Raw genomic sequence first — 14,584 nt, 5'->3', positions numbered from 1 at the left:
AGGTCATGATATTGCTACGGAACAGTATTTGTGATCACGAAAAGGCGAGCAGAGTGGAGACGACGACGACGATTAGACGCTAGCGCGGGCTGTTGCCTCTTGCTCAAGTGCGGCGTATTTTCTTGTAAATATACTTGTATATAGCTTTTCGTCTGCGTCTTCCTACGTAACAATATTGTTGCAAAGTTGAGGAATACGGGTTAATAAAACAGCGATACGTATTAAGGGTGAACCTGTGTCGACAACTCAAAGTCCCTACTGTCGTGAACACACCCGTCGGTCGCATTCCAAACTGCCCTCCGAACTACATTCTACTTTCTCTTCGCGTGGTTGGTCCCTCGTGCGTGTGGTGCATGCGAGCCGGGCCCAACGGACTACTCGTGCCACGATGACAGCTGCCTGTTGTCACTGAACTACACCACGGTACGGCGCGCACAATGTCCAATACGAAGGGCGATGGGCACGCTACTTGAATGTGGCCAAGTTGTCGCGGCGTTATCTCCCTCCTTAACGCATCGGCCCGATGCTTGAGAGAAAGTAGGGGTTCCTGTGCTTTTTTTCTTTTTTTAATGACCTCTCATGGTAGGGTTACATGCGGACAATATTCACAAATTCCGCGGAGTTGCGGCGTCTTGGACTCTCGTGTCCAGCGGATTTCACTTCGTAAGTGACGTCGCTTATACGACGGGGTATTTCGTAAGGGCCGAAGTAAGTATCGGCAGAGAAATTTTTCAGACAGTTCACGGCGTCGCACTGGGGTCCACATCCAACCCTGGTCACCAGGCTGATAATGAACTTAATTACATCGCTGGTCGTACCGGCTGGAGTCGGTGCGTTCAGCGTATTCGGTGCCTTGCCATCTGTCGTGCTTCCTCGGCTCTTTGCAAGAAATCATCTATAGGTCGGATATATTGTCGTTTTCTTTGTCTAACGGCAACACTGTATCCAACTTTGTGGTTGCTGTTCGGCCGAATACGAGTTCGAACGGTGCGATTCGTGTTGCTTCTTGAACGGCCGTGTTATATGCCAAGGTCTTACACGGCAAAATTTCATCCCACAGCCTACGTTGAGCATCGACGTACGTTGAAAGCATGTCGGCCAGGTTTCTGTTGAGGCGTTCAGTTAAACCGTTTGTCTGACGGTGGTACGCCGTAGTTCTTCTATGATCAGTATGAGTCATTCGCATCAATTGTTGCGTCAGGTCCGCAGTAAAGGCTGTTCCATGATCAGTAATAACGACGGGGGTAGGGCGGGGGGAAGGAACTCCATGTCTGAGCACCATATTGTTGACAAAGAATTTTGCAACTTCGACAGCAGTTGCACTGTACAGAGAATCAGTTTCTGCGTAACGGGTCACATAGTCTTTGGCTACAACTATCCACTTTTTACCTAAAGATAATGTTGGGAAAGGTCCAAGGATGTCTATACCGACTTGTTAGAATGGGGCTTTTCGTGGATCTATTGGCCGGAGGAGGCCTGCCGGTTTTATAGATGGAGTCTTGCGCCTTTGAAATTCGCGACAAGTTTTTACATAATGCCGCACTGATGTTAATAACTTAGGCCAGTAGACGAATCCTGGCGAATGTACGGCTCACGCCCATGTGTCCGGATGTCGGTTCGTCGTGACATGCATGCAAAATTTCTTCTCGCACAGCTGTGGGTGGTACAAGTAAAAACTTTTCCTCGCTGTGTTCCAAGTTTCTCTTGTAGAGCACACTTCCTCGCAAGCAGAACGAGGCTGCAGCCTTCTAGAGAAAATACGCGGGAATTGAATGTCGAGTCCCTCCAGTCGCTGTATAAGTGGCAGCAATTCCGGGTCATCTCGTTGTTGTTGAGCGATTTGTGACGCGCCAACGATGCCGAGCAACGAGAATTAAGTTTTCTTCTTCTGACGCAGCTGTCTCGACTGGTGTGCGTGACAAGCAGTTGACATCGGTGCGTTTCCTCCCGGATCTGTATACGACAGTAATATCATACTCTTGCAGCCTAAAGCTCCATCTTGCTTGTCGTCCTGATGGATCCTTGAGATTCACTAGCCAGCCAAGCGAATGGGGATCACTGGCTGGTCTGAATGGCCTACCACGGAGGTAGGGTCAAAATGTGCATATTGCCCAAATGACTGCAAGACACTCTTTCTCTGTAACCCAGTAGTTTGCCTCTGCTTTTGAGAGCTTACGGCAGACATAAGCTATGACTTTCTCCTTGTCGTTTTTCCACTGGACTAGTATGGCACCGAAGCCGACGTTACTCGCATCGGTATGTTCAGTGTCGGCTGTCTCATCAAAATGGGCAAGGATTGGAGAAGTTTGCAGACGTTTCCTTAATTCGTCAGAGGCGTCTTGTTGTTCGCTTTTCCACATGAAAAGTACGTCTTGTCCTGTTAGTTTTGTTAGAGGCTCAGCAGTCTTTAAAAAGTTGTCCACAAATCTTCTGTAGTATGCGCATAAATCGAGAAAACAAAAACGTCGCACTGACTTTTTGTCTCTAGGTGTCGCCAACCTCGCAACAGCGGCTGTCTTTTAGGGATCTGGCCGAACGCCTTCAGCACTGGTGACATGTCCGAGGAACCGAAGTTCATCGAAGCCGTGACAGCGCGATGGCGCAAACCATACCGTGACAGCGATACCGTGACAGCGCGATGGCGCAAACGATACCGTGACAGCGATATCGTGATAGCGCGATGGCGCAAACGATACCGTGACAGCGATATCGTGATAGCGCGATGGCGCAAACGATACCGTGACAGCGATATCGTGATAGCGCGATGGCGCAAACGATACCGTGACAGCGATATCGTGATAGCGCGATGGCGCAAACGATACCGTGACAGCGATACCGTGACAGCGCGATGGCGCAAACGACACCGTGACAGCGATACCGTGACAGCGTGATGGCGCAAACGATACCGTGACAGCGATATCGTGATAGCGCGATGGCGCAAACGATACCGTGACAGCGATACCGTGACAGCGCGATGGCGCAAACGATACCGTGACAGCGATACCGTGACAGCGCGATGGCGCAAACGATACCGTGACAGCGATACCGTGACAGCGCGATGGCGCAAACGATACCGTGACAGCGATACCGTGACAGCGCGATGGCGCAAACGATACCGTGACAGCGATACCGTGACAGCGTGATAGCGCAAACGATACCGTGACAGCGATATCGTGATAGCGCAATGGCGCAAACGACACCGTGACAGCGCGAAGGCGCAAACGAGCCTCAAGCATCCGCGTAGTTTCGTGAAAGGGTTATCGCCAAGCATTGAGCGTGGTTGGCCATCGCTGCAGCATTACTGCAGAGGTCATGGTCACGACTGCAGGTATCGCATAAACAAGCCCCCTTCCTTGAGTTTTCACGTTTTAAAAGCCAAGCTTTTCTTTGCACACCTCGCTGGGTTTCGTACCGTGGGTGCTGCGGTTTGGCTGTTCTCTTGCCCAATGGGCCAACCATTCACAGCGGAGTACGCGCGCGCCCTGCGCGCGCCGCTGGGTTCCTTGCACCACCACCACCAGATGGCGATCGTCTCCGCGCATGAAAGGACATAAATACCTTGGTATATGGGTAAACGAAGGCTATAGATATGTGGAAACGAAGGAAAAACAATAACACCGAAGAGGAATAGAAATGGCCATAATGAAGCAGAGCGATATGGGGATACAGTATATATATATGTACGAGGTGCTCCGGGGTCTGTGGAAAGGTGTAACGGTTCCAGGGCTTACATATGGACATGCGGTTGTTTGTTTGAAATCAGGGGTACAATCAGGACTCGATGGCTGCCAAAGGTCAGTGGGACGCCTTGCATTGAACGCTCACGGGAAGACTACAAATGAAGCTGAGCAGGGTGATATGGGCTGGACAAGTTTTGGAGTGAATGGAAGCTCAGAGTAAAATTTATTATGAAGAACGAATGAGAAATACGGAGGAATGTAAATGAACTGGGACGGTGTTCAGAGAAAACATGGATTCACCGTGGAGGAAAAGGACTAGGAAGCTTACCAGCAAGTACGCGACCGGTATGGTGAGCAATTTGGCAATAAAGAACGCCAAGCAGAAAGTCAGAGAGGCTGAGATAACCTTATGGGTGGCGGGGACGAAGATGAAACCTGATATGAGTACTACTCAAGAGAAAAAAATGAAATCAGGAAAGAAAAAACTTATGCTAACTCTAAGGAAAGTTCATTCCTTTTCGAAGCGAGATCATGATGCCTCAAAACACGCACTTATAATGCGAGATACAACAAGGAAGAAGAAGCATGTGCTTGCTGCGGTAAAGCTAGGGAAACGACGGAGCATGTTTTATTGGAACGTGAAAAAATCTGTCCAGCGGTGGATTTAGGCGCCTCTTGCGTCCTTGAAGCCCTTGGGTTCGGCTAGAGCAGTTGGAAAGCAAACCCGTCCGCAATAGTGATTAGTAAGAGGCGACTTGAAGAGTAGTGGAAGAAAAGTAGGCGAACGACAAATAAAGGAGGCCCAGGAAAACAAAGTTTCAATTTGTGTTCAGAAAGTTTAGCACAAGAGCTTGGTGGCGCAGCCCACCGCCCCGTTCTAAAGAGGTCGTGGGCCCATCCATCCATCGGCAGCAGCGGCAGCAGCGGCAGCGCCGGGCGTGCGGGGTAAAGAAAAAAAGGAACCAGAAAGCTGGCCTTCGCACAAGCGTGGGTGCACGGTAACGAGGAAGTAAATGCTTCTTGCGGATAGAATGCATTCGAATCGCGCTCTGTAAGTATGCGCATGCTGCCCCTGAAACCGTGATGCACTCAAGGCATCCATCGTACTGGCTTGTAGTGAGCAACTACACTTAACAAAAAACTCGGTGTAATTTGTGTGCGTCCGCACGTGTGTGTGTGTGTGTGTGTGTGTGTGTGTGTGTGTGTGTGTGTGTGTGTGTGTGTGTGTGTGTGTGTGTGTGTGTGTGTGTGTGTGTGTGTGTGTGTGTGTGTGTGTGTGTGTGTGTGTGTGTGCGCGCGCGCGCGTGTGAGCGTGTGTGCGCGCGTGTGTGTGTGCGTGCCTGTACTTGTGTTTCGACTCTTTATGCACAGGCACACGCAGCTTCGCTGTATATAGATTGCAGCTCGTTGGAATTTCTGCATTTTTTTTATTGGTAAGAGATTTAGAATATAATGTTGATGCATGTGACGAAGTATGTTGAAAAAAGTTACAACGCAGCTGTTTCAATCAATATTCAGTCAAAAGTCTCAAATTTAGGCAGAGCCAATTTGGAGGTAAAGAAAGGTCAAAGAAAGATTCGTTGGCGCGGGATCAAACTCCGGGCACGCGGCGCCCGAATTACGGTGGGATCAAAATGCAACAACGCCCGTGTACCGTGCATTGGCTGCAGGCCAAAGAACCCCAGCTGCTCAAAATTAATCGGGAGTCCCCCCAGTCTACCGCGTACCTCATAATCAGATCGTGGTTTTGGCACGTAAAACCCAAGAATTAAATTTATTGTGTAGGTCGCGTTTGCTGTTTCATTGCGTTATTCCTTAGAGAAGAAAGCTGTTAACCAGCCCATCTGTATCGGTAGTATTGTTAGTATAGGGATAGTGGCATAGTTAGGCGTGTAAGACGTTCGTCGTATTTCTGTTGCTTCCAACAGGGCGAGCGCTGCTGGAAACTATGTGTGCGCACAATGAGGCGCGATATTTATGGCCGATTCATCGCGCAGAAAGTTCTGAAGGCAGCTCTGGCGCAAGAAGTACATATCTGTGCAGTACACGTGCCCCCTGCCTGCAGCCGCGGAAAATTCGGGAAGCGGGTTGCCTTACTTGTTGAGGTTTAGCTTAAACAAATGGTGTATGTGTAAAGTTTGCCTGGCACTTTCTTTGTGCGTTTCATTCTTTCTTGCTTCGCACTGTCATTCGACCATGTCATTTTTTTCCTCCTATGTGATTCCTTCTTCACATGGCAAATGAAACATTTTACGAGCTGCTTAACTAACTCTCTTGAACGTTAGCATAATAAACGCAATTGCGCACGCAAGGCTGCCGACAAAACTTTTTTTCCCGGTGCCCCGCGCCGAGTTGTTTGAGTGAGAACGTTTGATGAGAAAAGCCGGGTCGGTATTCGCGGAAGCCCTATACATTCCAGCGCAGCAAACTCCCGGGAATTCGCAGACGACGCCACCGCGCTCACAAACAAGGGCCGGGTCGCTGCCTGTTTAGACGCCTTCCCGTATAGGGTCAACCGGGTTTTTTCGTCGCCGCTGCAAAAAAGCGAAACTCGAAAGCGCAAAAGGATCGGCGCAAAGGAAGAACCTTGGACCGGGAAACGCGCGCTCGAAGAGTTGACAGGATGAGGAGAGCAGAGCGCTCGCAGCGTTGGTCCCCACTACGACGTCATCGGGACACGTGGCGTGGGGATTTTGGATCGATCGATCGCGTGGAGGAATGGAGTCAGTGACTGAGCGGCACAGTATACGAGGAGGTTGCAGGTGGCGTTCCGGACCCACGGACGGACGGCCGGGTCATTTCTGCGCCGTTTTCGATTCGCATTGAGATATGCTTAGATGTCGTTAGCGCTCGCACCTGCTAAACGTTGCTTCGAGGGGCGTCAAACTTCGCCGGCGTCAAAGGTAACCGGCCTGCAAACGAACCCTTTTGCCGAGGAAGAGAGAAAGGTTCGGAGGGCACGAGACCCGTGCGCGCGGGTTAGCGCCCGCAGCGCGCGCCGTGGCCGGCGACGGTGGCGGCCCCCAGCGGGCGAGGGGAAGGGAGGGAAAGCAGGAAACAGACGGCGCGCGTTTTTTCCCCGCCGGTTTCGGAGTCCGGTGGGGGGGTTTCGGTTAGGCCTAGGCGGCCGCGCGTCATGCCCGACGTCGGCGGCGAGGCACCACCATGCGCCGGGCCGTCGTCGCGCCGCTAGCGCTGACGCCGAGCGCCGCGCGGGCGCCGCGCTGCCTCCATGAAGCGGCAAAACGTGCGCACGCTGTCGCTGATCGTGTGCACCTTCACGTATCTGCTCGTCGGCGCGGCCATCTTCGACGCGCTCGAGTCGGACCACGAGGGCCGGCAGCACGGGGCGCTGATGTACATCGAGGACATGCTGGTGCGCAAGTACAACATGAGTGCCGACGACCGCAAGATCTGGCAGACGGTGGTCATCAAGATGGTGCCCCACCGCGCCGGCACGCAGTGGAAGTTCACCGGCGCCTTCTACTTCGCCACCACGGTGCTCACGACCATCGGTGAGTCGCCCCCCCCACCCGTGTGCGCCGCGCGTGGGGGCAGCGGGACTCGTTCGCGTGGGCGCATCGCCGGTGCGCGGTCTCGGCGGCGTCGGACGAGAGCGCTCCGTAAGATCTGCGGGGCAATGTTTGCAGATGTGCGTGCCCTTTGCGTGTGGCAGTATGGCCTTTGCGTGCGCAGAGACGGGGGTCGCGTTGGCGCGGCTCTTGTTTCGCCGGAGCTCATGGGCAGGTAGGTTGTATGTGCCTCGCTTTTTTTGCGCAATGAACGGAGGGAAGTAAAACGTGGCAGCCCTCGCTGGCGCCGACAACGATGTGCGAACGCAGTGCCCGCACCCACTCGGCGAAGTGTGTTCGTCCGAATCGAATGCAGCGATTGCTGCGCATTGTATGATTGCATAATTTGCATAATCGCGTGTTCGCATTCTAAGCTTCGGTGGTCTCTCAGTGCGCTGCGTGCGAAGGCTAGTGCAAGGGCGGATACGTAATGCTAAAGTTCGAATTGCTGGTTAACTTTTGCTACCCACTATTTCCATGCACCGTTCGCACAAGTCATCGAAAGAACGCAGTTGAAGAATTACGGTGACTGCGCTACCCGTTCCATCGTTTTCATTCGACAAGTAGTTTGGAGCACAGTGGTGCGAACCGTCATGACATAACGTCGTACTAGTTGACAGTTAATTGTCATTACATTATCACGCAGGTTTCATTTGTGTAGAACTGTGTCCTGATTCAGAAAGCTTTTTGTTCGAGAATGTTCTTCATCATGGGCCCGCAACCTTCGTGCATAACACGTCCAGTACCACGATTGGCTGGAATTTGTTCCAGCGAAAAATGCTATCGTAAAAGCCTGCTTTGTGTTTGTCTGTGTGAATGCTCGCGTCCCCGATTCACATTTCCCGAAATCTGATCAACATTTAGACAGAACATATAAACCCTCATTTGCCGCAGATTTGCCGCAACACGAATGCAAACTGTGATTTCGGCGACGCTGCAACTCAGTTTATGGCCGTGCCCCAACGCAAATCCGAAATGACTGCCGCAAATCTTTGAGCCTGTTTCCTGTCGTGTGTCCTGCACAACGTTCACCGTTGCTCAAGCTCCCTAAGCTTTGAACCTTTTGCGTAAACGTTGCTTCGGTAGCCGCAGGAAGGCGTGTAGAACTGACAAGAAAACGTTTGTTTGTCTGTCTGTTTGTTTGTTTGCGCGTCTTTTAACTTATTTTCTTTCATACGTTGGGACGTAACATAAGCTACAAAACTGTTAACTGATCTCAAGACAGAGATAGAGAGAAGGGAAGAAGGAAAGGCAGGGAGGTTAACCAAACTGAGTCCAGTTTGCTACCCTACACGTGGGGAGGGGAATGGGGAGTGAAAGAGAGAGAGAGAGATGAAACATGAGTCTACACCGCACTTTCACATGCACTAAGTTAGGTGCAGGAGGTCTATAGTCGGGTATTCAAATAAGTCTGTTGCCTTCAGGTAGTGCAACAGCGCTCGAACTGCTTTTTGGGCTAATGAACTGTGAGGCCAGGCTCCCAAGATCTTCGCTTCCGTAAATGGCCCGTCATACAGTCTATTCAAGGAACACTGGAGAGTCTGACGTTGATTATCAAATCGAGAACAGTGGCACAGAAGGTGACTGATGGTCTCTTCACGCCTTCACTTAGAGCACATTGGTGAGTCCGCCATTTCAATACGATAGCTGTAGGAGTTGGTGAATGCTACTCCTACCCACAGCCGACACAGCGGTGTTGCGTCACGTCGTGAAAGGTTTGCTGGTAATTTAAGTGATGGCTAGAGGCTGTATAAACGACACTTAGAGTTCTGTGGTGTATGCCAGTAACGTAACGTGACGGTACGAGCGAGACTGCAAAGCTCTCTTGCAGCGTCGACTCTCGATAATGGTATAGGGTGTGTCGGTGCAACAGCCTGGGCACGTCGGGCAGCGTCATCGGCGAGGTGATTACCAACGATGCCACAATGTCCCGGCAGCCACTGAAAGATGATATCATGTCCTTGTTCAGAAGTGCAATGGCAACTTTCGTTCATTTGGGACACCAGCTGTTCATAATTGCCACGTCGTAAACCTCGCAAGCCCTGGAGGGCTGCTTTCGAATCACAGAATATTGCCTCAAACTGATCTCAAAATTTCTTTAGGTGCTAAGACCGGCACCTCTTTATCCGGCCAAACAGTTTCGTTGTCATATACATTCGTACCTACAGGTAGCAGTTTTACAGCTACGACAGCCACAAACTCGAGATTAGGTTTGCTGGCTTCATCTTTTTTTTTCCCTCTCGATTACGGCGTTGTGGGCCAATGCTGCCGCCTTTGTCATCGTGTCGTCCGGCCACCTGCTCGTTCTCAGCTTCGCCCTCGCCAGATGAGCACGAAAAAAAAATGTAAAAGTAGATTCAGCGCACACGTTGGAATATACGTGAGCGAAGAGATTGTATTAAATGCTTCGCAACTAATGGCGACGCCAGCGTAATTGCATTTATTGTCGTCCTATACAGCATGTAGTCTTACGCAGTGTCTCTGTTTTTGCACCGCACACATCACAACTTTAATTTCACCCATTTTGTTTTTATTACATGTTTATGCACTACACCGTTCGCAAAGTTTGCCGAACCGAACAACCAAATCAGGCGTGTGCACAGTGTGAGACATCTGTGCCGTGACGTCAGAAGGATCATCGCTATATATGACGCTTGTAGACGGAAGAATGGCGTTGAATCTGATGACAAGTGCATGCAGCAGAAAAGCGGGAGACATATTGTTACGTGAACGAAGGATTAAGAACTGGAGACTATTTACAACGTATATTTACAAGGGGCAACTGCAGCGCTGGCCAGTTCGGCCGACAGCTCGAGAGCCGCAGAGCGCTACGTCGTCTCCGTCGGGGCGCCCGCGTGCATCGTCCACAAGAAACACGCAATATGCGTGTGTCATGCGCATTGCACATCATCCACGTCATGCAAACGCTTTTCAAGATATTGTGCCTCTTAAGTCGCAGTGACACATATCGATTCTGGAGGATTGACCAAGGACGGGCACATGACCAGTGGTATACGTGCTCATTGACCAATCAAACGAAATCAAGTAAATTGAGGGCGCCGTTGACTATCCATTAAGATGTCTGTGTGCGTTAGGGATATAGCTACGAGCCGACATTGTATTACAGGTTTTACGACGTGATCGATTTCTTGTTTGATGATGCAAAACCGAGGCGCGCTCACTGGCATTATGTTTCGTCGGTCAGAACACGGGGCTAATATAGGGCCGTTCGGCTGGAACGTGCAGCCGGCGCCCATAAAAACCTACCGACCCAGCATAAAGCCACGCGGAACCCCTGCAGAGGGAGGTGCGGACAAAGAAAGCTTTATTTTAACAAACGCTTGCCAGCAGTGTCGCTGGCGATCGAATTCATGCCTCTACGTTGCAGTGTACAGTCGGCAGCCGATAAACACTTCTAACCACTAGTGCTATAACTGTGCTAACCACTGTGCTATGTGATAAGCTAACCACGGCGCTATCGCGCAGTGTTCGCGCCATGACAGTTAGTGCGCGAGTCTAGCGCGGCACGCAGGCTCCGAGAGTGGTGACGACTGCGTACGTATATCGGAGGCCACAGCAGTGGATACTGCAGAGGACGACAAATTGTGTGCATCGCAAAGAATGAATCTTGAGAAGATGGAGATGTCCGCAGTGAGAGAGGCCTGCTTCTGTCGCATTAAGTGCGCAGCAAGAGGAATCGCTGAAAGCTCCTCTTCCGTATCCACACACGCGCGCGCGCACACACGCACACACACACACACACACACACACACACACACACACACACACACACACACACACACACACACACACACACACACACACACACACACACACACACACACACGCACACGCACGCACACACACACACACACACACACACACACACACACACACACACGCACGCACACACACACACAATTCGTTAGAATTGTTCGTAGGCGCAAATTCTAGCCAATCCTATTGTTGGGCATCATGTTAGCGAATGTTGCCGGCGAAAGCAAGGAGCATTCACGCACAAGAAAAGCCTCGTGAATATGGTCCCTGATTATTTCCTCGCCCTCTCCCTCTTTTTTGTTTGCTCGGTCAAGGCTCATAGATAACACACTCATGCTTTAAGTGGGAAGTAGACAGAGAACTGCTACGCTTGGTGAATAATGCAGACAAAATATAGCTTGCAATACCGCGCGCGCATAACTTTGCAGTGGGCTAAAACTACGGCCTCCACCGTCTTGCGCGCACACGTAACCTTGAAAGGCGTGCCACAGTTTTCAATGCGCATGATCGACTCGCATCACAAGTCGCACGCCGATTCTCATTGGCGCATGCACTGGCCTCGAGTGACGTGTCAGAGTGGGACGGAGTAGGCGAACTGCGTACCTGCTTGTATATTCAGCCACACGTTTTCATCCTCATCATGCCAGCGCGAAAAACCGCGCGCGTCGGAAAGCAGACCTCGCGGGTCGGGATTGCAATAAACGTTGGGCTTGAGCGTTGCGCATAGGCTGTAATGCTAGAGAAACACTGAACGTAAGCACCGAACCAGTTCAGTCTGACGAAATGTATTTTTTTAGGCTCTATTGGCATTCTCTTGGCGGAAAAGGTTTGATTAGTATCGAGAGGTAAAGGAAAACAAGACTTTGAAGGTTTCTCTCTCTCTCTCTCTCTCTCTCTACATATATATGTATATTGTAGGGAACAATACAGGCGTGTGCTTCAGTCGTATCGTCAACGCCTCGCTCGAGAACAGAACTCGTGAGCTCGGTGGCTGACGCTCAATCAACAGACCTACCCGCCTGTGTATCATACTGGCGTGCTAAATAAACCGCATTACGAGCTCTGTTCTCAGCGAGGCATTGACGATGTGCCTGAAGCACACGCCTGTGTTCTTAGCTCCTATATATATATATATATATATATATATATATATATATATATATATGTACACACACATACAGAGTCACTAATTGACATATAGAAAGCTGCGCGAATAGCCTCTTCACAGCTTTAGATTCATAAGATTTCAAGCTAACTTTTCAAGAAAGAATGGCTGCTGTTTGACTGGCTTTCCAAAAAATGCAGAGCCAATGTTTGCCGGAAAAAAAAAGGTCAGAAATTGCCGGGAAAAAAACAAATGCTCAAGGACTTGTGTGCCGTATCGGCAACAACTTCAAGGAACAAGATACATACACTCACTCACACAAGCACAAGAAGAAAGAAGGGGGGGGGGGGGGGGCGGCTTCTTTTACGCAGTGTGTTTTCTTGCGCCCTGAAGTTGTTACGGTGGTTGATTACCAACTAGTCCAGCTATAAGTTATTCTTGCTTGCCGTAGACGCATATAGAAGGATTCGTTGCAAGGAAAAGAAGAGTCACAGATTGTAGCTCGAGAGATGCAACTGCTACGTGACTAGACTGCCAAAACACTTAGAGAAAAAACTACAAGCGAGAAAATCACAGGTTGTCATGTAGGTTTCCGCCGCAAAACTGAAAACGAAGCTTACATTACCCATTCTTTTTCGGTGGTGCCTCCAAGTCTTGTGTCGTTGTCTCACTTCAGATAATTTTTGATACATTGTTTAACAGACGGAGGACGGCAGCGAGGTTTTAATATCGGTGTAGGGAAATATTTGGCTAGCTTTTTTTTTAATATTCGAAAATACCGAGTGGTTACTTTTCAAATACGAATACGAACGGTTAGCGTGTAGTATTCGATTCGTATTTGAAACTTCGAATATTAGCCCACCCCTACTAGTATAGTAGCGTCATTAGTAGCGAGAACAGAGCATTTTTCTTTTAAAGCGAGAAAATGGCGAAAATGAAAAATTTGGAGTGGCGCCACCTGTTGCGGACGGTGGCAACTCTCATGTCACGTCAGGATGGCCGATCTACAGAGAACGGCGCAGGGGGAGGTCACGTAGAGTTTACGTAAACCCCTTGCGTTTTGGCGCAGGCAGTTTAAATTCACGATCAACAGGGGGACCAATTTTCTGCGCAACAAAGGGACATATATCTGCACACAGCAAACGATGGTATACTACTAAACGAATAGTCTATCGATCTAACGCAACTCACTGTTTTCCTTTAGTACCCTACCTATGCATCTCACGTATGCAGGCGGAATATTGCCGACGTTGTTATTCGGCGTTTTTTATTTTATTTTACTTTTTATGTAGTCTGGATTGCAAGAGAGAGAGAGAGACAAAAGGGAAGGAAAGACAGGGAGGTTAGCCAGTGTAAATACCGGCTGGCTACCCTGTGCTGGGGAAAGGGGGTAAAGGGAATAAAAGGAGAAAGAAGAGAAGAAAAAAAAAACAAGAAAAATGCACACAGTAACGCGATGTTACGCGCAACAATAGTCAAAGGCGTTCGCACAATTCACATGTCCTTAAGAACTTGAGCAAAGCCCTTAAGGCCTTGAGTGCCGAAACCTTGCTGGATTGCAAGGGACTCCGTATAGGTACTGCCGTGAAATGCAGTTTCCTCCCTTTTGGTTGGCGTTTTTTCTTTTTTGATGTGACATCAATTTACTACCCGACCAAACGAGATGTCGTCAATGCGTCGATTTCATCGAGACGTCTACTGCAGAGGAATCTGACGTCACGGAGTCGTCCTGTGTGAACGTGGTGTTGATCTTCGCAGCATCTTAAGATGTGCTCAAGCGCAAAGCCCTTTAGGAGTTCGATCAGGAAAGGTGAAAGGGCAGCAACCGTCACCGAACTTAAACCAATAATTTGCTGTGGCAAAACAATTTCACGATTCTATTCGTTATCAAACGCAAAGCTCCTTGAAGAATATGATTGCCAGATAGCGCCGCAAATTTAATAGACGCTTGCCCTTGTAAATATATATATATATTTTCACTCGTCTCCACTAACGTCCGCCCGCATTCAATGAAACTCAATGAGACTCGCAGTCACGTATTAGATATCAGTGCGCTCGTCAGGTAGCGTGCCTGCCAAGGTTTGGTTTATGTACGTTATGTAAGATTGGTCGAAGCAGACCCTTTCGTCAAGAGTCATGACGTAAAACAAATGACGAATGATAAAACGTCTTTTCCGGAAACCAGCGACGCAGCCAGCAAATCAATTTTTGGAGGGAGGGGCGGGACATGCAGCAGCTGTCGCAGGTCCCTGCTACGCAAAAAATTTCGCGGGAAGGGGGAGGGAGCGGCACGTCTCTGGAGTGTCCCCTCGCCCTCCCACTCTCGGCTACGGTTCTGCTGTAACTTAAAATATGGATGTCTTACATTTGGAGCGCTGGATAAAAAAAATTCTGGCACAGTTGACACATTCACAAGCAATTACGTAAAAAATTAATAATGTGATGACATT

General features: G+C 49.7%; 1 protein-coding gene across 2 annotated transcripts in view; it reads left to right on the top strand.

Moving 5' to 3' along the window:
• The first annotated feature begins 6,789 nt into the window (after window positions 1-6,789).
• LOC126534246 (two pore potassium channel protein sup-9-like) overlaps window positions 6,790-14,584 on the top strand; it is a 69,371-nt gene continuing 61,576 nt past the window's right edge. For both annotated transcript variants that reach the window (XM_050181507.3, XM_055072760.2), the window contains exon 1: window positions 6,790-7,195. In XM_050181507.3, coding sequence (XP_050037464.1) covers window positions 6,913-7,195 — 283 coding nt within the window. In that variant the 5' untranslated portion in view covers window positions 6,790-6,912. The remainder of the gene's footprint in view (window positions 7,196-14,584) is intronic.

Source organism: Dermacentor andersoni, chromosome 7, assembly GCF_023375885.2.
Source record: "Dermacentor andersoni chromosome 7, qqDerAnde1_hic_scaffold, whole genome shotgun sequence".
NCBI lineage: Eukaryota > Metazoa > Arthropoda > Arachnida > Ixodida > Ixodidae > Dermacentor > Dermacentor andersoni.
The sequence above is the reverse complement of the archived record's forward strand: the minus strand, read 5'-3'. Positions and strand labels throughout refer to the sequence as shown.